Source organism: Curcuma longa, chromosome 11, assembly GCF_044706935.1.
Source record: "Curcuma longa cultivar G26 ecotype Majalengka, Jawa Barat chromosome 11, ITB_CL_G26_1.1, whole genome shotgun sequence".
Lineage (NCBI taxonomy): Eukaryota > Viridiplantae > Streptophyta > Magnoliopsida > Zingiberales > Zingiberaceae > Curcuma > Curcuma longa.
The window spans coordinates 11,922,180-11,945,026 of NC_133871.1; the positions used below are offsets into that span (position 1 = coordinate 11,922,180).

A 22,847-nucleotide genomic window follows, 5' to 3' on the forward strand; every position below is an offset into this window, starting at 1 on the left:
GAAGGAAACTATGAAACTATGCCAAATAAAAGCATGAATTTTGTAGAAGCGACCGGCTTATAAGCTCGCTCCCATAAGCATGAGTTTAGTTACTGCTCTTTATTTGTTGAAAATTGCTTTTGTGGCTGTGTTATAGATTTGACCTTGAGCTTTGTCTCTGCGCAGAAGAGGCAACGCTGAAAGCACTCAATGGTGAAGCACTTGGCGAAGAAGTACGAGAACGACAGAAAGTTGAAAAAGCAGCGGGCGTCCTTCGAGGAGCTCGGTCTAGTGGAGACATCTCAGTCGTCCTATTTATCTCCTCCAGCGGAAGAGGAAGAGGATGAGGATGAGGATGAGGACGAGGACGAGGATGACGATGAGCCAATTCTATTGAGGAGCCAGCGATGCCGGTCGTTCTCCAAGGACTCAGAGGCCCTGGAGGTTGCTCCCGTAGAACCTCCAACAAACTTGGCGCATAGTCCCCAGCCCTCAACCACGACTAGTGGGCCTCCGGTCAGATTCGAGCTCGGGTCTTTTCAAATTGCTGAAGGATCAGCCATCAGTCCTCAGCGCGAAGATACCCCAGGCTTCGCATAGTATGCCGCCACTTGAAGCCGGGCCAAGTTTGGTTACGCCTGAGGAGCTCGAAGCTATGCGAAGTATGACACCGAAGGACTTGGAGAAACACGGATATTCTTTACTTTGTCAGGTATTGTTGCTTTTCATCTCGTGTTGTGTGGCTATGCTGGTTAGTTGATGAGTGATTTTCATGACAGACCTTGGTGTACCAAAGGGAATTGAGGGAGCGGATTTCGCGTCTTAGTGCAGATTATGCTGTGTCCCAAGCTCAAGAGACTAAGCTACGGTCCTTGGCTGAGTACTGGGAAAAAGAGGCTAAGGCAATCAAAGCTGAAAAATCGTGCCTCTCAGAACGGATGGCTAAGGTCCTGATCGAACTCGATAAGTGCAAGGCTGAATTGGAGGAGGCCCGATCCAAGATGGAAGGGGTATGCTCTATGCTAAACGGAACCAGGACCAAGCTGGAGGGGGCGAGCACTGAGCTGCAATTGGCTGCGAAGTCGTCTCAGTCAAGGTAGAGTGGTAAAAGGGTAGTGTTGGCGGCAGAAGAAAGCTAGTCGAAGCAGGAGGATGACCTTTTTGTGTCTCTTGATAGCCATCTAAGTTATTGTCTTCTTTTGAATTCTTTTGCAAAAAAGGTGGAATCTGTCACTTTAGCGGCCCCACACGCAGAAGGATATTGACTGATTTTGTCAGGATTCGAATCTTTGTTCTCTTTTACAAGTCTACTGCGTCGTAACCAACTCAGCTATGTCCTGAAAGCATCTTCTTTTGAATTCTCTTTTGAAGAATGTATATAATTAATCAGAATCATATTTTGCAATGAACAACTATGCCTGTGTGCTCTGAGATGGTTAAGTGGTCACTGGGGCCATCGTGTCGCGGTAGGACATTCAGGTTGTCACCCAGGTACCCGTGATTTAATCTCCAGTTACGGTGTATTTATAGGATTTTCCTTCAAATAGGGATCGGAATTAAACGATGTTGGGCATCTGGGTTGGCCGTTGCGTGCGCTTTCTGATTTACCTTGGTAGTCGGTGGAAAATTTTTGTGGGACCAGGTCAGTCATCTTCAAAGATTGAGTCAATGTGATTAATTGAGATTATTTTTTTTTTTCTGAGATAGTTAAGTGATATTATAGATAGATTTATTGAAGTGGAAAAAATTGAATTTTGACGAAGTCAAGATAATATTTTCTTTTATTGATTAATTATAATTTTTTTAAATTTATTTTCTCATTAATAATTATGGAACCATGAGATGACCAAATTAAAATAGCTTTTATATATTATGAGTATCTCTAGGAAGTAGAACTAAATTTTAATCAAAATAATATATATTTGAATTTTTATAATAAAAATACAAATATTATTGAATATTCTTAGTAATATAAAAAAAAAGAAAGTCATCAAAATATCTGAAATAGGTAATTTACTTTTACCGACCGAGAGATCATGCGCTTAAAACCTCTTGGATGCCAATTATATATAAATTAACTAATTATGATAATTAAACTTGTCAGCAGAGCAATGCAAAAGGACATTTTTGAAACAAATAGATTTTTATTTATTAACAGGAACAAATTAACACGATCTTCTTAACTTAATTATCTAATGTAAAAAATGAATTGCATTAAAAGAAAATACTTCGTTCAGTGTGCCATGCTTCATTAATGTCATCATGCGACAGATCTTTCTCGAATCCTTTGCTTGCTTGCTTTTTGGCCGAGGGAATTGTGCCGTTTTTAATTGGTTAGCGCTACTTCTTTAATTTTTCGAAAAAGTCCATTTAGATTTTTTTGTTTAATTTTAATTTAAAATTATTAAATTAACCTTTTAGAACAATAAGTCTAATTTTTACTTATTTATTAAATTTGAATTTTTCTCTAATTTTTATTTTTTACATTTCCTAATTTTCTAACATTATTTAATTCTTTATTATAATCTTTCAAATAATTTTTGGCATGGCGAGCGCGGGCCGACACGACTCACAATGCCGGCTGACGTCACCAATGGCTTTGTAAGGATTGGACGCCTAGCCATTTCGACGTCGTTCTCACTTCCCACTGGCGCACTCTCCACTTTCGCTGCTTGCCTGCTTCCCTGCTTTCCATCGCCGGCGTCCGCCGCAGCCTCACAGATTAGCTGCAGCCGCTTTGTTCCAACTTCCTACCTCCGGCAGCAGTGAGGCTGAATTTCTCTTCTTATATTTACGTCTATGCATTTCTTCCTCAGTTCTACTTCTTTTCTTAGAAAAAAGAAATAATAGCAGGAGGGACTCCTACCTTATACTGTTATTTTGTTCATCTTCTCCCCCTTCGTCATAATATCTCTACGTTTTCAGGCGACGCACCCAAAGACCAACCTTTTTATAAGCTACAAGCCACTTGATAAGGAGGTAATTCTATTGTGTATATTTTCAACTCAACAATGGAGGCTACGTATATGTAAAATGGAAGAAGAACTCATGTGGATTTCTCTTTTAATGTTTTCCTTCTTTTAGTAGTGTTACAGAGATGGTTGATTCGGAAGAGATATCCCAAACGTGGTGCCCATTTCTTAACTATATTATCAAATTAAAGGAGGAGCTGAAATGCTTCGTATGGTAATGTTATTCAGTCATTCTGAGACTTCAATTCTTTAGTTTCCGTGATAAGAATATATAGTTTTATTTTCACTTGAGATAAAAGCTCCACCTACCTATAAAGTTATCTCTATTATTTGGCAGAGTTTATTTAGAATGGAATAATGGGTCTTATCGTCGTTTATTTTCTTGCAGCAATGGTTTGTTTAGAATACCAAAATTATTACCGTGTGACCACATAGTTTGCAGGTATGTGTGTTCATTTGTGTGTTATTCCAAATCTGATGATTGATAATACATGATAATACTAATACAAAGGCATTGCCCTGAGCGGGTTCAGCGACTGTATTATCACTCTTTTAGCCAGTGAACATTCTGCTTGCCTTTCTTGTCAAAACCCTTTTCGAAACGAAGGTATGAATTTGATATACTTGGCAACTTTTGCACAGTTCTGAAGTTATAAATCATTTTGCGTGTGTTTCATCTAAGTGTTTGCAGACACCAGGCATGCTTTTCATGCAGAAAGGATGGTGAGCCTTTTTCAAGAGATGGATGCTGCTATTGGCAGCATTATTCAACAGAGGTCATCACCTAAAAATGTGCCTGGTATGCAAAATTCTCAACTTAGAATGAAGCGTCCTAGATTGTGATGTCTGTAGCTGCAACACACACTAATAGATTTTCACTTGCAGGGGATAAACCATCAGGAGTACATAATGTACAAGATAAACCAAGCCATTCACCCTTCTCCAAAAAAGTTTCACTTGCAAGAGATGAACCACCAGGATTACATAATGCACAAGATAAACCAAGCCATTCACTCCTCTCTAAAAAAATTTCACTTGGTGGAGATGAACCATCAGGAGTACATAACGCACAAGATAAACCAAGGCATTCAGGTTCACATGATTTTCCATCTGCCAATTATAGGACTTCAAAAAGAAGAGTAGATGAGCTGCTTATCCGGCACGATTTCCCTGCGGGATCTCCTCTTCCGACGTCTCAGGGTAAGTGTTTAGAGTTTTTTCCTCTTCCGGCGTCTCTTCCATGATGAGCTGCTTATCTGAAACTTTTGTTGCAAAAATAATTGGAGTTAATAACTATTGATTCTGTTTATTCTTCTGCATTACATTACTTGGCTACAGAGTCACACCTTAATGCTTTTACAACTACTCTCCATGACAAGTTAGGAGCATCAACCAAGTAATCTTATAGTCTTATGTGGGCAGAACGGCAGTCACTGCAAGTAGAAGTGATTTTCTTAACCATTTCTCTTCTCAACTTCAAACTTTAACAAGATGCAGTAGGAAGTGTGTTAGGGCCCTGAGAGAGTCATCGTCCACACTTTTTGCTGGCATTAAAGTTCAAGCTTTAATGCAGCATTTATATTAGCTCTGTTTCTAATATGTTTCTTCTCAGTTGATGGATTTACTGCGCTTGAATTATATAGCTGTGGCAGATTGCCTAAGTTACATTTACAGCTATGAATAGAAAAACAGAACTAGCAGGTAATCTGAAAAGTATAAGAAGATAGAGTTAATAAAAGAAAAATGCTCACAATGTATTTACCAATTAATACAGGAGGCACAAAATTGTGCTTAATTTGTGGGCAACATAACATATTTATGTTTTCCTTCTCGTATATAGTGTTTAGCAGTTATTGATTGGGACATGGAGAAGTTTTAAAGTTACCACACACGTTGAAGTCATCTGAGACATGAAGTGATTCTACACAATTATCAAGCCTCCGAGTGATTCTACATTGCCCTATAGTGTAGGTTGGATCTTTTTTTAACACAAGAAAAATTGATGATGAAAATTTTGATTAATTCATTGTTTCACAAACTCTTACGAGCCTGGTCCTGCTTCACGGTCAAGGCTCGGGGACCTTGTTCATTACTGCATTAGAATAATTTTAGATTGGATGGTTATATGTAAATATACAATAATACAATACATTCCTTATGTTGTTTCTTCAAAATTATATAATACATTCTTTATGCTGCTTTCTTTTGCATTGACACTCTTAATCTTAGTTTACAATTAGTCGTGTCGACTGTGAGAAATACTCACGGTCATTCTATAATGGTATCAGGAGATGTCCCAAGAGTTAACGGCTTGTTAGCTGTTTCACGTTCTTTTATTAATTAGATTTATGTTATGAAGTTTGCATGTTTAGCTTTATACGTTTATTAATATTATAATAGTTTTCTCATTAGGTTAAAATGTATATGAATAAAGCGTGGATGTATAATAGATTAGAGAATGGATTTATTACTGATGAATACTTTGATGGGGTTGAAAAATTTATAGAATTTGCTAAGTGTCATCCAGAGTGTATGAATGGTGATCATTTACGGTGTCCGTGTAATCATTGTAAATGTAGAAATACAGCTTTCCGTGATGAGGATACTATGAAAATCCATCTATGTAAAAATGGATTTGTTCCAAATTATTACAACTGGTATTGTCATGGAGAATGTTATGTGTTTGAGCCAATTGGTCATTCTGGTGCTTCTTCATCAAATTATATTACTCAACATGAATCATCAATTGCCCTAGATGATTCATCATTTAATGACAATACAATGCAGTCAATGGTTTATGATATGATGAATGCATTTGATCATACCAATGTTGATGAAATACCAACACCTGAAATTCAGAAATTATATGACATATTAAATGCTAGTGAAAGAGAAGTATGAGAAGACATTCCTTCTGGTCATTCACAATTATTAGCTACTGCCAGACTATTGAACATTAAAGCAGAACATCATTTTTCTGAACGATGTTATGATGATATTTGTCAATTGATGTCAAAGTTGCTTCCTGCTGATAATATAATGACTGATAGTTTTTATAGTCCAAAAAAATTGATGAGGGGTTTAGGTTTGCCTGTAGAAAAGATTGATTGTTGTATAAATAACTGCATGATCTTCTGGAATGAAGATAGTGCAATTACTGAATGCAGATTATGTAATCATCCTCGGTATAGACAACGCAGTCGCATATCAGGGAAAAAGAAGAAGAATATACCTTGGAAAGTTATGTATTACTTCCCATTAACTGCTAGACTTCAACGTTTGTATGCCTCTACTGCAACAGCAAACCATATGAGATGGCATCATGAGCATGTACACGAAGGAGATATAATGTGTCATCCTGTTGACTCCCCTGCATGGAAACATCTTGATACAATGTTTCCTTCGTTTTCAATGGAACCACGTAATGTAAGACTGAGACTTTCAGCAGATGGATTTCAACCTTTTGGTCAATCTGGACAGCAATATTCATCTTGGCCAATCATAGTCACACCATACAATTTACCGCCATGGATGTGCATGAAAGATGAATTCATGTTTCTTACTGTGCTTATTCCAGGTCCAAAGAATCCAAAAGAGAAGATAGATGTATTTTTGCAACCTCTTATTGCAGAGTTGAATGAATTATGGAATATAGACTCTCCGACTTATGATATTGCAACTAAAAGTAATTTTACCTTGCATGCTGCTTTATTGTGGACGATTAGTGATTTTCCAGCATACTCTATGTTGTCTGGTTGGAGCACGGTTGGCAAGTTAGCATGCCCATATTGCATGACAGAGGCAGATGCATTTTCATTACCTTGTAGTGGTAAAATATCTTGGTTTGATAATCATCGCAAATTTTTACCAAAAGAACACCCTTTCAGGCGAAATAAGAAAGAGTTCATAAAGAATGCAGTGGTCAAAAAACAACCGCCCGTAATCAAATCAGGAGAGGAAGTCCTTCAGGAAATAGACAACTATGGATTTGTATCAGTAAATGAGATCGGTTCTGATGACTTAAATAAATATATTACTAAGGTATGCAAGTGTGGTTGGAAGAAACGGAGCATATTTTGGGAGTTGCCATATTGGAAGTATTTGCTCGTTCGACATAATTTAGATGTGATGCATGTGGAGAAAATTTTTTTTGATAATATTTTCAATACTGTATTGAATGTTATGGGCAAAACTAAAGACACAGTAAAATCACATGAGGAATTGAAACAATTAGTTAACAGACCTGAGTTGCATCAAAATGAAGCAACTGGTAAATTTCCAAAGGCTTGCTATACATTGGACAAAGAAAGTAAACAGATATTGTGCAGTTGGTTGAAAGAAGTCAAATTCCCTGATGGTTATGTTTCGAATATGGCTCGATGCGTGGATATGACAAAATTAAGAATGTTTGGTATGAAGAGTCATGACTGTCACGTGTTCATGCAAAGACTTATTCCAATCGCCTTCCATGATCTGCTTCCTAATAATGTTTGGCAAGCACTTATAAAATTGAGTCTTTTTTTAGAAATTTAACGTCAAGGGTTATCATGACATCGGAAATGATTCGTCTTGAAATTGAAATTCCAATTATTCTTTGTAAACTTGAGCGTATATTCCCACCTAGTTTTTTTGATTCAATGGAACATCTACCAGTTCATTTATCTTATAAGGCACGAATAGGTGGTCCTGTGCAGTACAGATGGATGTATCCTTTTGAACGATTTTTGAGGAGATTAAAGAATAATGTTCGTAACAAAGCAAGAGTTGAAGGATTTATATGCAATGCTTATCTAGTTGAAGAAGCATCTTATTTCTGTTCATATTATTTTGCTGATAATGTGACAAATAGACAACGCAAGTGTTCTCGAAATTCAGATGATGCTCAATCGATAGATTCAGAGATACTTTCTATTTTCAAGTTTCCTGGTAAGCCAATCGGTGCATCTGTTAATAGATGGTTAAATCCAAAAGAATATCATGCAGCAAGAATATACTTACTCCTCAATTATGATGAAGTCAAACCCTACTTGAAGTGAGTTAACTTATAATTAAAGTGTTATTTTTCCGTTTATTCATGCTGGTCATAAGCTATATGTTTAAGTTATTTGTATTGACAGCTTATACGAACAACTACAAATTCAATTTCCATCAATAAGTGCAAGTGAGATAGACAAAAAGATTGAGACAGAATTTGCAATTTGGTTTGAAATATATGTAAGTTTGAGATATATAATTTTTGGTGTATATTAAAAAAAATGTGCAGGATGTTTTTTAATTCTATATTATTTCTGTAGGTGAAGGAGCGTAGAATTTCAAATGTGCAAGATGAAAGGATAAAGAATCTTGCATCAGGACCTCTCTGTAATATAAGAGTCTTTTCGGATTATTATGTGAATGGTTTGAAATTTCATGTGGCACAATGCGACGCATATACAGTGACCTCTAATTCAGGCGTTTGTGTAAAAGGATCTACTACCAACACGGATACTGAATATGATTATTATGACATACTTGACGAAATTATTGAGGTCGAATATTTTACTTTACCCCTAAAAAGATGTGTGTTATTCAAATGTTCTTGGTATGATCCGACTCCAAGAACAGATACTAGAATACATGCAAAGTACAATTTAGTTGAGGTTCATGCAACTAAAAGATTCACCAAGTTTGAACCATTTATTTTTGCGATACAAGCTAGACAAGTATTCTATTTTGAATACCCGACGAAGAGAAGGAGATTTAGCGAATGTTTATCAGTTGGTAGAATCAAGGCTCGGTTGAACATTGAAATGCCGAACTCTATTACTATCCAAAATCATGAAGCATTTCAGAATGAGGAAGTGGAAAGCCATTCAGTTAATTTAGATATTCAATCTACACCTCAATTATTGATTGATGTAAATGTCACTTACGAGGAAATAGATGATGGAGAGATGTCCAGCAGTGAGGAACTAATAGAGTCTAGCGATGAAGATTTAGAGACTTATCATGTGAATGATTAAACCTTAGAGCTGAAAACTGATATTTTCATATATATGCTTGTTTTAAATTTACATGTTGGATTGTGTATGTGTTATAATTGTATTTTGCAGATATAGTCATGTCAAGCAGTCCACCAGTACACACCGGCCAGACTGTTTTACGTATTGTAGGGGGCAGGTATGTATTATTGTTATCAGTAATTCAAATTCATTTCTTCTTTTATAATGAATAATGAAATATGTTTTTCATACAGTTTTGTTCCACATGGTCATACTGTCGCAGCTTATATTTCAAAAAAATTGAAAGAACGACAGTGCGCTTCTGGTCATACATGGAAGCATGTAGACCCAGAAATGAAAGAATTTTATTATCACGAATTTTTGGTAAGTAATTGGAAAATTTTTGGAGGCAGTAGTATAAATTTTACAATTATTTAAGCTATTCTCAAAGTTATTTTCATTCCATTCAGCTCTATTATCTTCATCGGAATGGTCTTAGATCATCAATTTTTTAATTTTTTAAGTTGCTATATTTTGTAGAAAAAATATACTTGGGAGCCAGGTCAGGAAGAAGACTTTAAAAAGACATGGAATAATTACTGCAAAAAATTGTATAAAGATATGATGTATAAATGGAGAAAAGATGGCAAAAAACCTACATATATGCTAGATGAGGTATGGAATGCATGGCAAAGGATTTGGGCTGCTGAAAAATGGCAGCAATATTCTGTAAAAGCTCAAAACAATAGAAATCCTAATGCTGGTGGCACGAGCACGGGATCTTCAAAACATACAGCTGGATCAAAATCAATTGTAGAGCATGCAATAGATTTGGTAAGTTTATAATAACATTTCAATTTTGTTTTTACATCATAACCTTTAACTTTTAATTATTTTATTTTTTTCAGGCTAGTACTTTACATAGACCCGGTACTTCCTGGGAGATATTTCGCACTACGCATAAAAAAAAGGATGGCACTTTTGTAGATGAGAGATCAAAGGCCATAGATGTAAGAATATACATTTTACTACTACTTTACTATTTAATAATGCCTAGGTTTATTAATTAATTATTTGCTAATACTATTAATTTTTCTAACAGGATGATATGACTAATCGAGTTGCACAGGCGTCTCAGCCTGATGTAGAGGGGGGTGATTTAGTGAGGTTATCAGATGAAGCTATAAATGATATATATTTTGATGTGGTTGGTGGAAGCAAGAAGAACGCCCTCTACGGCCTTGGCTCCCATGCGCAAGTTGCATATGATCATGTTATGGCTCCTAGAGCCAGGGGTCGATCCAGTTCTCAATCCATTGAAGTGCAAGAATTACGATTAGAAAATCAAGCACTGCGAGATCGGGTCACGACATTAGAACAGTCAGAGCGGATGATAGATGAGCGAGTTAGAGCACAAGTTGATCGTCAATTTCGAGGATTTATGGATCGTTGGACAATCCCTAGTCCTTCTACTTATCCCGTGGAGCGTCGTTTCGATTCACAAGAGACTGAAGACCCAAATGCTCCAGATAAGTAGATAGAGTGAGGTATATATATTTTTTATGGTTCAATATATATATTGAGATATTTTGAGGATGGCTAATGAATTTTTTCCATAAACACTAACGCTTGGTTGTTCGCAGATGGAACTGGAGAACCTTTAACGAACCTGTAATTGTGACAACCTAAGGAACTTTTTTGTTTGATCAGATATGTAAAATAGGCATCTATTATGATTCTGTATATGTACATCACTTTATTTTTACTTATGCTATTGTCATGCTTGAGACTGGATGACACTATCTTAGTTTCTAGTTTTTGGGTAATACTGTCAAATCACTGAAGCTGTATATATTCCTGTGATTGGCGATGGAGACAATAGTTATGGCAATGCTATGAATGTTAAAAGAACCGTGAAAGGTTTTATTCAAGCTGAATGAGATATGTGAGATATGTGGAAGTAGAACATAATCTGTCTCATGTCTTAGCATTTACTAGTTCCTTTGATCAACATGGTCACAAGCCCACAACAAGCAATTATCTGTTTATAAGAGGGCTCTGCATTACAAGTCTATTGGTCTTAGTTTCCATTGACATGTTCTTCATTAGATCATGTTTTGGTTGACAACTCGATCTGCTATCTGATGTTATTTTTGTGTTACTGGAATTGCTTTGTTATTTTTGTGTTACATGCCAGTATTTTCCCACAAAAAATCAAGTATACAGATGACTTCCATGGAGTCTGGAGTTTCTTCAGAGGTACAACTAAAGTGAGTCCACATTGAATTTTCTGTCATTCTTCAAGTAGCTTGTGTTGTATGGGCATTGCTTATCTTTGGCTTAATTTTGTCATTCTTCAGATCAGATACAAATGCTTACTCTCTTGCCTGATTGACCTTCAATTTGTCCTTTTGCTGCTGAAGGTGCTCAAGATTGATTCTTTTTAGCAAGCTAGCTGAATTCCTTGAATAAGACGCCCTCATTGAACAAGGGAACCTAATAGGTGCACTTTACATAGCATATAAATGCTGTCAGATAGATATTCTTTGGTTTTGCACTTAATCCTGACACAATAATGTTTGAATGAGCAATATATAATTGTCAAGTTCAATATTTGGTTTTGCATTTTGGGTACTAATTGCTATGTATGCAGGATGTAGTTTAGTTGGCAGACAAAGGGTTTCAATGAAGGCAGCAAATTAACCTCTCTTGTGAGTAAAGAATGTCTGGGCAATAATAGGTTGATTATTTCGCTTTCCAGACGAGCCCTTTTTGTTCCATTGATCTTGAGTCTTTTCATATTTAACATGTTAAATACATGCTGCAAGAAGAAAACAAACCTGAAGATGTCACCATGTAAAGCACGTTTCTTGTGTGTACATAAAACTTCTTCAATGATTTCTCAAGGAATACATGTTTTATTTGGTGTCTTATTCCCTTATGAAATCTTTCAAACAGCTTGATAAATCCTTACATCATCCTATCACCTCTTTCTTAAGGACATAACAATTTCTGCATTTTGTAATCATCCTTTTGGTCTATCATCAGCACTCTAACGATTGATTAATTTATCTTCTTCATGTATGCTTCAAAGTGACTGAAAAAAATATAGAAGATATAACTCCAGTGTTTCACAAACTAATATGCTACACAATTATAGGTACATGATGTTCCAAATTAAACAGTTAATGCTGTCTTTGAAGAATCTGGGATTTCAACTCGCTTACTCGAAGATCCTACAATCAGCTATAGTGGTATGAAATTTTCTTAGCGTATCTTTTTCTTATCTGTATGTCCTTTGTTCTCCAATTTTCAAAAAGAGTCATCATCATATCTCATGAAATCAGTGAAACTAGTAACCATAGTTTAGATGCAAATTGTAATTGAAAAACTTACAATCATCATCAACATGATTCCTAGTGAATTGACAACAAATCCTCATATCTATGCTTCAGAAGTACATAATTGATGAATTGTTATTAATGGAATTTTGGACAAAGTAAAGAATTTGCTTGGGTAGCAAAGAAAGATGACTTTACAACCAGATCCCTAGTAACTTTTCATATTTAATTTGTGCAGTTTTCTTGTAGGTCAATAAGACCCAGGTTTAGATAAATTGTATCCTCTGCTAACTGCTAAGGGCTAGAACTCTATGATCTTGTTAAAAATAAAAGCCTATCAATCTTTTAAATTGCTGGAGAAGAATTATTCCTTCAATTGTAATTTTTCTCAAATGCTGAAGCAATCTTTATTCCTATGATAGACGTAAAACAAGAGCAATATTTCATGCTACTTTTTCTTTGCCATATTGGAAAATTCTTTTAGCTAACAAAAATGTGGTTATTTTCAAGGTCTTCACTTTACTGCCATATATAGCAAGTTTTATTTTATTATTAAATTCATAATAGAGATGGTTACTGTTTTATAACTTAATTTGTGGTGCTCATTTATTTCTTAAGGTAATTTATTAAATTCATCCATTTTTCTGTTTGAGCAGGATGGAAGCCGAGTCAGCGAGCAGGATTTCGTAAAGTGGAAGCTTCAACTCTTCTCTATCTTTGCGTTGGAAGCTTCAACTACTGCGAAAATTTGTTTGATCTATTACAGGATCTGGTCGGAGTTGTGTCATCTAATGTTATTTTTTGTTTGATCTTTTATTGTAAAAATTATTCTTGTACGAACAAGTTTATCTTTTAATAAAAAAATAAACTTTTTATCACTTAGATAAATTTGTAATATGAATTTTAAATGTGGATTGCAAATATAGATTGTTTGAGTAAAATTTTTAATAATAATTATATGTTAATCATGACATCTTGATAAAATTTTTTTATTAATGATGAAATTAGCGATCGAATTGCGATTCTGTCGCTAAAATTAGCGATCAAATTAGAATTTCATTGTTGATTTTAGTGACGGAATCCTAATTCGGTCGCTAAAATCGTAAAAATTAAACCATCGTCATAATTAGATTTAGCGATCGAATCTAAATTCGGTCGTTAATTAGCGACCGAAATCCTTCTCAGATTCGGTCGCTAAATTTAGCGACCGAATTAGGATTCTGTCGCTAATTAGCGATCGAATTAGGATTCGGTTGCTAAATCTAATTACGACGGTAGTTTTTATGATTTTTTGAAAAAGTCATTAATCATGTTTAGCGATCGATTAGCGATCGAAATTTTGATCGCTAATCGATGTTTTTTTGTAGTGAGAGAAGGGTTCGACAAGAAAGGCAAACAGAAGAACGTTCACTGGCTAATACGCCCATTAATGCAATGACTTTGTATTAGTATTATCTATCATCAGATTTGGATTAACACACAAATTAATGAACACACGCCTGCAAACTATGTGATTACACGGTAATAATTAATTTGGCATTCTAAGTAAACCATTGCTGCAAGAAAATAAACGATAATAAGACCTATTATTCAGTTGTTTTGTTTTGGTGACAACTCATTTTCTTTCCTGTAACACTCCTACAAGAAGGTTGAGGGTTGGAAGTATACACGATAGAATTACCACCTTAATCACGTGGCTTGTAGCTTATAAAGAGGTTGATCTTCGGGCGCGTTGGCTGAAAGCGTAGACAAAACTATGATGAAGGGGGAGAAGATGAACAGAATAACAGTGAAGGTTGTAGGAAGCTTTCCGGCAATGATTTCTTCTTTCTAAGAGAGAATTGAGAAGCACTGAGGAAGAAATGCAAAAGACGGTCGACTGCTTCTCGATTTACTTCTTCGCTTATCGTCCTCACATATCATCGTGCTGGGCATGGCAGATTCCAAGTAAAAGACGGAAGCAGAGAAGGAGAGCGTGCGGGATTGGTAAGTGAGAACGACGTCGAAACGTTTCGGCATCCAATCCTTGTAAAGCCATTGGCCTTCGCCTCCATTTGCTGATGTCAGCCGGCAGCCCGCGCTTAACGAGACTAAAATTACTTGAAAGATAATAATAAAGAGTTCAAATAATATTAGAAATTAGTAGGCATAATGCCCTCGGCCAAAAGCATGCACGTCAAAATCAAAATATCATTTTACGGCACGGAGCGCATCATTGTCACGTTAATAAAGCAGTGTTAATGAAGCCCACAAGTAATTGATACTGACTAATGACTATGTATATTTTAATGATTATTATATCATACAACTTCAGCTGTATCTTTGTAGGCTTGTCCCCGGGGCAATGGTGCAATGGTAGGACATCCGGATTGTAACTCAGGGACCCACGGTTCGATCCCCAGCTACAGCGTATTTCGTATTTGTAAGGGAACGCAATCAAAGGATGCTGGGCATCTGGATTGGCCGTCGTATGCGCTTCCCGATTTACCCTAGTGATCGGTGGGAAACTTTCGTGGGATCGAACCGACCACCCCCAGAGATGTTAGACTACTGAGATTATCATTTTTTTTTGTTTGTAAACTTACTTTTCTTCCTTTATCTAATTAAAATACTAAAATCGTACGGTTAAAAAATAATATTATCAGTCCAATTTGTAAAGCTCTCCAAACAATTGGGTCACTCCGCCGATCGCCAGTCGCTGTACGGCAATCCGATCATTCAACGCTCCCCCCACCAGCCGTTTTACTGGACTGAGTTATCTCTCCCGATTGCAATCAGGATTGAATCATCTCTAACCCACTTACTGGGAATCAATTATGTTTTTTAAACTTTTCAGTGAGGATTGAGTCATCATACAACTTTTCAAGATCAAGCCATTTCTGTCGTAGATCAAGCCGTCTCTTCAAATTGCCCGACAAAAGAGCATAATATTTTTTATGCTTTTGTTTCTAAATGTTCAATATATTTTATGATCACTGCAGCTGGAATAGCTCAGTTGGTTAGAGCGTGTGGCTGTTAACCACAAGGTCGGAGGTTCAAGCCCTCCTTCTAGCGAAAGGTGACAATATGTTGGTAAGGTTTTTTGTGACAACAAAATTTTATTGCAAAATTTAATCTAACAAATAAAATAAACAATTTATTTTTTAAAAAAATGAATATACGATACGATGGTGATATCATATGAGCATATCCCTGTAAAGGTTAGCACAATTTGGGATTCGAATATAGAAAATTAGCATGAGTATTGGTATCACTCATGTGTATCTTGAATCGATTGCATAAATTTTGTACGTATCTCAACTAATTTATCAAGTAGCGTTTAAATATTACAGTTACTATTGAAATCAAACGAACATATATTTATTTTTGAAATTTTAAAAGAAGAGTACCTCTTGTCGTTTGACTCCGAAAATTTTTAGAATGCGAACTTCAAACGCTAACAACTCGCAGTCGAAATGATAGTTACAAGAACTCGAACTATCACCGCGGCTTCACAACATCGCAACCCTCTAACCTCTTCTCATTGCATTCTCAATGCATGCTCTTACAAAACTTCTCACAAGTATTTATAGGGGAGTGGAGAATTTCGAGTCTCACATAGTGGGGCTTGGGGATAACAAGTTATTGTCTCAAATAAAATAGCTTCCACTATCCTTAGTCAATTTAATCACACGTGACATGAAACACGTGCTACAGTGTTAATTTTTCATCTCTAAGAAGGGCATATGTTAGATTTCTCTAACATTGTACAAGTATGAGACTTAGTCTACACATAAGACTCTACCCAGAGATCTCAGAGAGAGTACCTTAGAGACTATATCACAATCTCAAGTGATATTTGAGATCTCAAACCTGACTTCTTACAAGCAATATAGATGTAACTATATCCATGTTGATCATGTCACACATGACCTCATTCTGAACACATATCAGGGCGACTTAAGTTCTAGCAGGGCTACTTTCAAAGCCTCTTATAGTTAGAAACCGTCTCATCTCCACTCTTAGAGGTGGTTACTCGTGTGAGAGAGTCAACCTTGCCTGCTTGATATATCTATTATCACATAATATATATACAACAAGTGCAAATTTAAGTGTGACAAAATAATGCACAAGAGTTATATATTATATTAAGCATCACTATTGTCAATTAAGTACATATTGAGAAACATTATGAAAATTTTAAACTCAATGACTCTCTATGTCCCACAAAAGAGTCTCTAATGATGGGTTTGATAAAGGGGTCAACCACCATGTTGTGTGTTAAAATATACTTGACAGTCACTTCATTCTTCTCAATGATGTCTCTTACAAAATGATATCTGGTATCTATGTGTTTGGTCCTACTATGAAACTTAGTGTCTCAAGTGTAAACGATAGCGGCCTGATTATCACAATAAATCATTACTGGCCTCCCACTATCCTCTACAATCCCTAAATCATTTAATAGTCTTTGGAGTCAAATACTCTCTTGAATTGCTATTGAACAAGCCACGAACTCAGCTTCCATGGTTGATAAAACAACATAGGTTTGCTTCTTACTGCTCCAAGAGATGGCTTCGCCATTGAGCAAGATAGCAAAATCTGATGTTGATTTACGTTTATACAGATCACCTCCCTAATCAGCATCTGAATAACCTATAAGGCGCAAATTGCCTCCTCTATAACATAGAGAGAAGTTTGCAGTTCTTTTGAGATATTAAAAAAATCTTTTCACTGCTCTTCAGTGACCCCTTCCAGAATTTGCTGGATATCTACATACCAGACCGACTACATAACATATATCTGTTCGTATACACAACATTGCATACATCAGACTTCCAACTGCATTGAAATAAGGTACTTTTCTTATTTCCCTTATTTCTTCTTGAGGTTTAGGACACATTTCTAAGCTTAAACTTTCACCTTTAGCAATTGGAGTATCTATGGGATTACAATCACTTATCCCAAAACGCTTGAGAATTTTCTTAATGTAGGTCTCTTGTGAAAAAGACAACATCTTTCTCGAACAATCCCTCTAGATTTGTACTCCGAGGATGAACTTAGCTTCACCCATATTTTTCATGTTGAAAGTAGATGACAATCATCTTTTAATGGTTATTAAATACTCGATGTTGTTCCCAACTAACATTATATCATTCACATATAACGACAGAATCACAAAAAAGTTATCTGACCATATGAGATAGATGCAATGATCCTCCTCGACCATTGTAAAATCATAAGATATCACCTCCTTGTGAAATTTTAGGTACTACCGCCTAGAAGATTGCTTTAGGCCATATATCGACTTCCGAAGTCGATAAACCTTATCTTCTTGACCTACTAGAACAAACCCAGGAGGTTGTTTCATGTAGATTTCCTCATCCAAATTTTCATTAAGGAAAAGTGATTTTTACGTCCATCTGGTGTAACTCTAGATCCATACTCGTGACAATTGCCAAAAGTAAACGGATCAAAGTAAATTTGACTACAAGAGAGAAAGTCTCCTCAAAGTCAATGCCCTTTGTCTGTGTGTAACCCTTGGCTACCAAACGAGCCTTATATCTTTCAATCGATCCATCAACTTTTCGCTTGATTTTGAAAATCCATTTGTTCCTAATAACTTTTCTATCCTTAGGTAAATCAACTAGGTCCTAGGCCTTGTTGATTTTCATTGATTCCATTTTCTCCTGCATGACCTTTAACCATTGGTTCTTTGCTGAACCCTCAAGTGCCTCCGTGAAGGCCCTTAGTTCTTTATCATCCTCCGAAGTCACAATGAGAATCTTATCCTCAATTGGGAAATGACGATGAGGTACATTTCCCCGACTACTCCTGCGAGGAGAGAGAGCCCCCACACCTTCAACTGAACCATTTCCACTAGGACCAAGATCTATAATATGATCTTGAATCCTGCCGCTAGGCTTAGCTGAGCCATTAAGCTCATCCATCTTATAGAAGGTGTTATCTCGATTAATTTCTTTTCTCTTAAGAAAATCATTCACGAGAAATATGACATCACGAGACTCAATCTCAGTTACAATCCCGTCCGTATGTTCTTCTAGGAATACATATATTTTGGAGTGTTTAGAGTATCTTATGAAGATACACTTCTTTCCTCGCGGGCCTAACTTGTCGTATTTGTGCGAGCAATCATTAATATATGCAGCACAACCCCATGGCCTCAAATAACTAAGGACAGGTTGTCTCCCTGTCCAAAGTTTGTATGAGGTGTTAACTACGGACTTCGTTGGAACACGATTAAGGACGTAGGCTGTAGTCAATAATGCATCTCCCCAATGGAAGATTGGTATATTGGTCTGCGCCATCATAGACCTCACCATTTCCAATAAAGTATTATTCCTTCTCTCGGCAATTCTGTTCTGCTGGGGAGCAGCAGGAATAATCAGCTGTCTAATAATGTCTTCTTCAAAACAGAGCTCTTTAAACTGTTCGTTATTGGATGTAATACCTTTGAATGATGTCCCTTTGGTTTGTGTCGGGGGTAGTTCTAATTAGATCTCTGCTCCCCAAGCATGACCAATGGTTTTGACCCTAAGTTGTGATTGTCATTGTTTCAAAGTTTAAGTAAAGCTTATAGAATTGATGGTCTTGCAGATCAGCCGACGAATTAAACAGGTTCCACTTGCTTTTTACCAAGTAATTCCCCCCTCGCTGTTCAATGAATCTGACTTCCCTGGCTGGACTTTTGGCATTCAAAATAACGAGAAGCAAGAAACAAAACCTGCTCCAAATGAGGTGGCAGCGTGAATGGTAATGGTTCAGTTTGACAAACAAAGGAGGTGAGGCCTGAAGATTGAACTTCAGTTGACTCAGCATACACCACTCAATTAAAAGAAATATGATGGCAAATAACTGAAGGATGACGCACAGTTCTATTCCTTCGTCGACCATCACTTAGGCAATTTTGACTGTAGACGAATCTTTTTATGTATTATCTTTACTTCCATTCAAGTTGGAAAGTAAAATGTCATTGGACTTCAAATTATTTGTACCTTACTCAATGATCCATGATATTACGTTTGTGCAACTCTACAGATAATGAGTTTTCATGTCTTTGCTACTTGGTGGAGTAAATTATGTTTGATTTCAGATAATGAGTTTGAATGTCTTTGCTACTTGGTGGTATCAAATGTGCGATGACAGTTTGTAATTTTGCACGAACATATGCTCTAAATACTTGCAAGGACAATAACTAATAGTGATTGTTGAGGTGGATGTCAAGCTAATAAATTCATCATGCTTCATTCATCTAGGAGCTTAGTCGGCTACCATCCATAACAATAAAATTTAAGTTGTTACCAACTATGCTAATCTAACACCCTCAATGATCATCATGGAGCATAGTCGCATGCATATCGAGATGCAGACTGAAGATGCAATTTCTGAGCTCGTCCACCTTATTTGAGCCCATCGAAACTATCAATGAACTCAATATAATGAAACCCCTTTCAGTAAGTGAAATTGATTGCAAACCAATCACAAGGATCTTCATTAGCATTTTACAGGAAGAAACTTCAGCATACAATCACGCACAATGAAGATCATCCAATTTACATTCATTGCCAATTCGCTGCAAGCATCGCAAAATGGAGCCTTCCAACCCCACAATTACAAAAAAAACATGTTAATCAAACTCTACCGAAAGAACAAAAGCATCAAAGTCACTAGTCTGCTTGATCAAGGCATATAACATCTAAAATTTTGACGTCCAAAGTTGCAATGACATCCATAACTCTATTATTTGTTACTGGTCGGGCGCCGGTCTTCACAAACATCTCTACTACTTCTTTACGTCTTTCATCTCTAATCTTTGTAAAATCTCTTGGATTATAATCCTTCGGATAGTCTTCTTTGTAAATAAAATACAAATATGATTCAAATGAAGATCCATTTGAATCAGGGTTCCTCAAGATCAAACAATCCGCTGCCAACACCTTTCCACCAGCAGCCACAACAAGTTCCCTAAGAGACTGTTCAGATTGATCGAAGTGTTCACTTATATAAAAGCATAGACCTGCAAATAAGTTTTGTGCCTGCTACAAAAATGCCAAACATTTATCATGTTATGGAAACTACAAATTCTTGATCATGACCAAGCCAACTTTGGAGCAATGCAATAATTGAGTTCAACATCATTGAGCATCCAAGTGAGAAAGCACGAACCTTGTCGATTATACTATGCCTTCTTTTCTTAGGTCCATCTACAAAACCTTTTTCATCTAACCTGACTTCAAATGGCTCTTCTTCGACGAGATGTCGTGACTCCAAGCTAACCTTAACCCCTGCATCAAATTTTTATTTTTATTTTTCCTTTTTGTGGATGAACTATAATAACTATTAAAACTCCAAGCAAACTAACCATCAACAGATTTTGATCTTTTGTTTTTTGAATATGGAATATTGGAAGTTAGAAACAGTATGGAAATTCTTCTACACATTGAATGACTTCACAAGTGACAAGAAATCTCATAGGTACTGCTGTTCTCTAAGTTAAGAAACACACAAACACTTCAACTCTTTGATAATAGAAATTCACTTGCATGTTAAAAGCCGGGACGAATGGGAATTGCTCCAGGATTAAAATAAAGAACAAATTGGTATAAAAAAAACCTTTCTCCTTGTTGGAACTTACACTTTGTTGTGAGAATCCATTTCCAGCTCAGAACAGCCAATAGGAAATCATATGTTCTTCTGCAAGCACCACACTCACTAGTTGAAACAATGACATGTGTTACCTCAGGCGTCCATCTTTCAGTCACCTTTGCACCAATCAAGCTAGCTAATTCAACAAGGAGGTTCTGCAAATTGATCCAGAAAGACAAATACAGTCACATCAAGTATACTTCAATGTTTGTACTTCTTGCAATTTATGATCAAAGATTCAAATTGCACGACAATAAAATTGCTTCCAAATCACCTTTTCTGAATCCATGAGATCAGAGCCCATGAAGAACGTTTCATTTGAAACATCCACTGCAACAGCACAATTGTTACTTGGATCATCTTTTAGCTTCGCGAAAGGTTTAGAAGATTCTCTATAAAGGGAAGATATTTTAACATTAGAGATATCCAACACAGTATAATTGATTAGTAAACAGATTTATAAATGAAGCAAAGAGAAAGTACACACATCTTAATAGATTGGAGATGTGTCCGGTTGTTGTTCTTCCCAGAATCATCATCACATGGTAATTTTTCAGAATAGTGAGAAGGGCACAACACATGAAAATTTCTCTGTTATCATATGACAATCATGCTAGTCAGCCAAAAAGAAACCAACGAGCTATGGGGAAAAATGAAGTAAAAAGAGCCATGGAAGACCTTACATAATCCCATCGACAATCTGGGATCTGATCTGCACAAGTGACATGAAAGGTCTTAAGGCAGTTGTTATCATAACAACCAAGAGCAGCACCTTTCAGTCCACATTTGCTGCATTTTAACTTGGATGCTCGCTTTAGTTCTAACTCGAAGTTTTTCACAGAAAAATACACTTGGGGAGCCCTAAGCAAATACACAATCACCAAACAGAAAAAGGATCACTAAGGAAGAAACATAAGCAATCCAAGGTCCAGATGATAAGAAGGAATTGCTAAAGGCTCAAGAATAAACAATAGATATGGATTTAACCAACAATATAACAAACTGTGCAAAGAATGTGGCAAGGTAGAAAAGAAATCATCGTACGCAATTACTTTGAAATCTCATAATCTGAAACATCTGTCCAACAAATAACTTACCATACAACACACTTTTCATGGACGTATATTCCATCAGACTGGTTTGCTTCCTCCACTGGGATGAGTTTTTCATCATTGTAGCAATACATAGGTCCAGAAGCCTGCAAATGTCAATTTGTAAAGAAAATATTGTTTCCCAAAGGATCAGAATAACACTGTGACTTAGCTAAAATTTAAACTCAGTACAAGGTGAATGGACAATACTTCACATATACATCACCTCCGTGATTTGGAAAGAATGGCAAAATGCACATTCATCACCAAACAGAAATCTACCACTATGATAATCTGGACTAGCATTATTCCAGGTATTTGCATTCTTCGTCTTCTTTGCTTTCTTGAAATTCTTGAGTCGAGAAGCAGCATTTTTCATTCGAGAAGATGCTTTGAGATTCTATAACATAGAAGATTGTTTGTTCTCAGAATTTGTTGCTTAACAAGTTAGTAATATGCAGTAAGCTAAGTCATCGTATGAAGTTGAATATCCAGCAATTTAAGTTAGTGCAAATCAATACCACAAGGTACAGGTTCACATATCATAACTTGGAAAAGAGAAAAAACCAGATCATGCCATCTTAAGTAAAAAATCAGTAAGATGTAGGATCGAAATTGATTCATAAATTTTCTATCTTTTCATGAAAGAAGAAACAATGTATTTACGAGAAGTGAACTTTGTTTGGCACTAGTTATTTAATTTAGGATACAGTACAATTTTACCAACTATCGTTTAGAATATGCTATATTATGAATAGTTTTAGAGAGACAACATAATCAGGATTCCACGTATTATAAACTATGGTTAATAAGAAGCTTCCAAGCCATGGATTATAC

At 36.2% G+C, this 22,847-nt stretch overlaps 4 protein-coding genes and 1 non-coding gene across 5 annotated transcripts in view; 4 read left to right on the plus strand and 1 right to left on the minus strand.

Moving 5' to 3' along the window:
* The first annotated feature begins 204 nt into the window (after nt 1-204).
* LOC141839783 (uncharacterized) lies at nt 205-1,229 on the plus strand. Its single transcript, XM_074727609.1, has 2 exons — nt 205-691; nt 759-1,229. Exons 1-2 carry the CDS (start codon nt 581-583, stop codon nt 1,077-1,079), a joined length of 432 nt encoding a protein of 143 aa, XP_074583710.1. The 5' UTR covers nt 205-580; the 3' UTR covers nt 1,080-1,229.
* A 1,847-nt stretch (nt 1,230-3,076) lies between these two features.
* Nucleotides 3,077-4,351, plus strand: LOC141837119 (uncharacterized). Its single transcript, XM_074724577.1, has 6 exons — nt 3,077-3,165; nt 3,340-3,393; nt 3,485-3,558; nt 3,643-3,750; nt 3,837-4,151; nt 4,290-4,351. The coding sequence occupies exons 1-6, from the start codon at nt 3,077-3,079 to the stop codon at nt 4,349-4,351; spliced, it is 702 nt and encodes a 233-aa protein (XP_074580678.1).
* A 3,159-nt stretch (nt 4,352-7,510) lies between these two features.
* LOC141837120 (uncharacterized) lies at nt 7,511-10,469 on the plus strand. Its single transcript, XM_074724578.1, has 8 exons — nt 7,511-7,983; nt 8,069-8,165; nt 8,246-8,312; nt 9,044-9,110; nt 9,187-9,316; nt 9,473-9,766; nt 9,841-9,942; nt 10,035-10,469. Exons 1-8 carry the CDS (start codon nt 7,511-7,513, stop codon nt 10,467-10,469), a joined length of 1,665 nt encoding a protein of 554 aa, XP_074580679.1.
* Nucleotides 10,470-15,253: 4,784 nt separating this feature from the next.
* TRNAN-GUU (transfer RNA asparagine (anticodon GUU)) lies at nt 15,254-15,327 on the plus strand. The gene has a single exon. It is a non-coding gene; the product is annotated as a tRNA-Asn (tRNA).
* A 4,613-nt stretch (nt 15,328-19,940) lies between these two features.
* LOC141837121 (BRCA1-associated RING domain protein 1-like) overlaps nt 19,941-22,847 on the minus strand; it is a 4,925-nt gene continuing 2,018 nt past the window's right edge. The window contains exons 2-9 of the mRNA XM_074724579.1: nt 22,237-22,410; nt 22,017-22,117; nt 21,603-21,780; nt 21,407-21,510; nt 21,194-21,311; nt 20,909-21,074; nt 20,440-20,558; nt 19,941-20,309 (exon numbers count right to left, since the gene is read on the minus strand). Coding sequence (XP_074580680.1) covers nt 19,941-20,309; nt 20,440-20,558; nt 20,909-21,074; nt 21,194-21,311; nt 21,407-21,510; nt 21,603-21,780; nt 22,017-22,117; nt 22,237-22,410 — 1,329 coding nt within the window. The remainder of the gene's footprint in view (nt 20,310-20,439; nt 20,559-20,908; nt 21,075-21,193; nt 21,312-21,406; nt 21,511-21,602; nt 21,781-22,016; nt 22,118-22,236; nt 22,411-22,847) is intronic.

Excerpts from the sequence above, each read along its gene's own strand:
- LOC141839783 (XM_074727609.1), top strand. The coding sequence starts at position 581 with ATGCCGCCACTTGAAGCCGGGCCAAGTTTGGTTACGCCTGAGGAGCTC. Across the intron at positions 692-758 it reads GATATTCTTTACTTTGTCAG|ACCTTGGTGTACCAAAGGGA; the intron begins GTATTGTTGCTT and ends TTTTCATGACAG.
- LOC141837119 (XM_074724577.1), top strand. The coding sequence starts at position 3,077 with ATGGTTGATTCGGAAGAGATATCCCAAACGTGGTGCCCATTTCTTAAC. Across the intron at positions 3,166-3,339 it reads GAGCTGAAATGCTTCGTATG|CAATGGTTTGTTTAGAATAC; the intron begins GTAATGTTATTC and ends ATTTTCTTGCAG. Across the intron at positions 3,751-3,836 it reads ATCACCTAAAAATGTGCCTG|GGGATAAACCATCAGGAGTA; the intron begins GTATGCAAAATT and ends TTTCACTTGCAG.
- LOC141837120 (XM_074724578.1), top strand. The coding sequence starts at position 7,511 with ATGATTCGTCTTGAAATTGAAATTCCAATTATTCTTTGTAAACTTGAG. Across the intron at positions 8,313-9,043 it reads TCTTGCATCAGGACCTCTCT|ATATAGTCATGTCAAGCAGT; the intron begins GTAATATAAGAG and ends TGTATTTTGCAG. Across the intron at positions 9,943-10,034 it reads AGAGATCAAAGGCCATAGAT|GATGATATGACTAATCGAGT; the intron begins GTAAGAATATAC and ends TTTTTCTAACAG.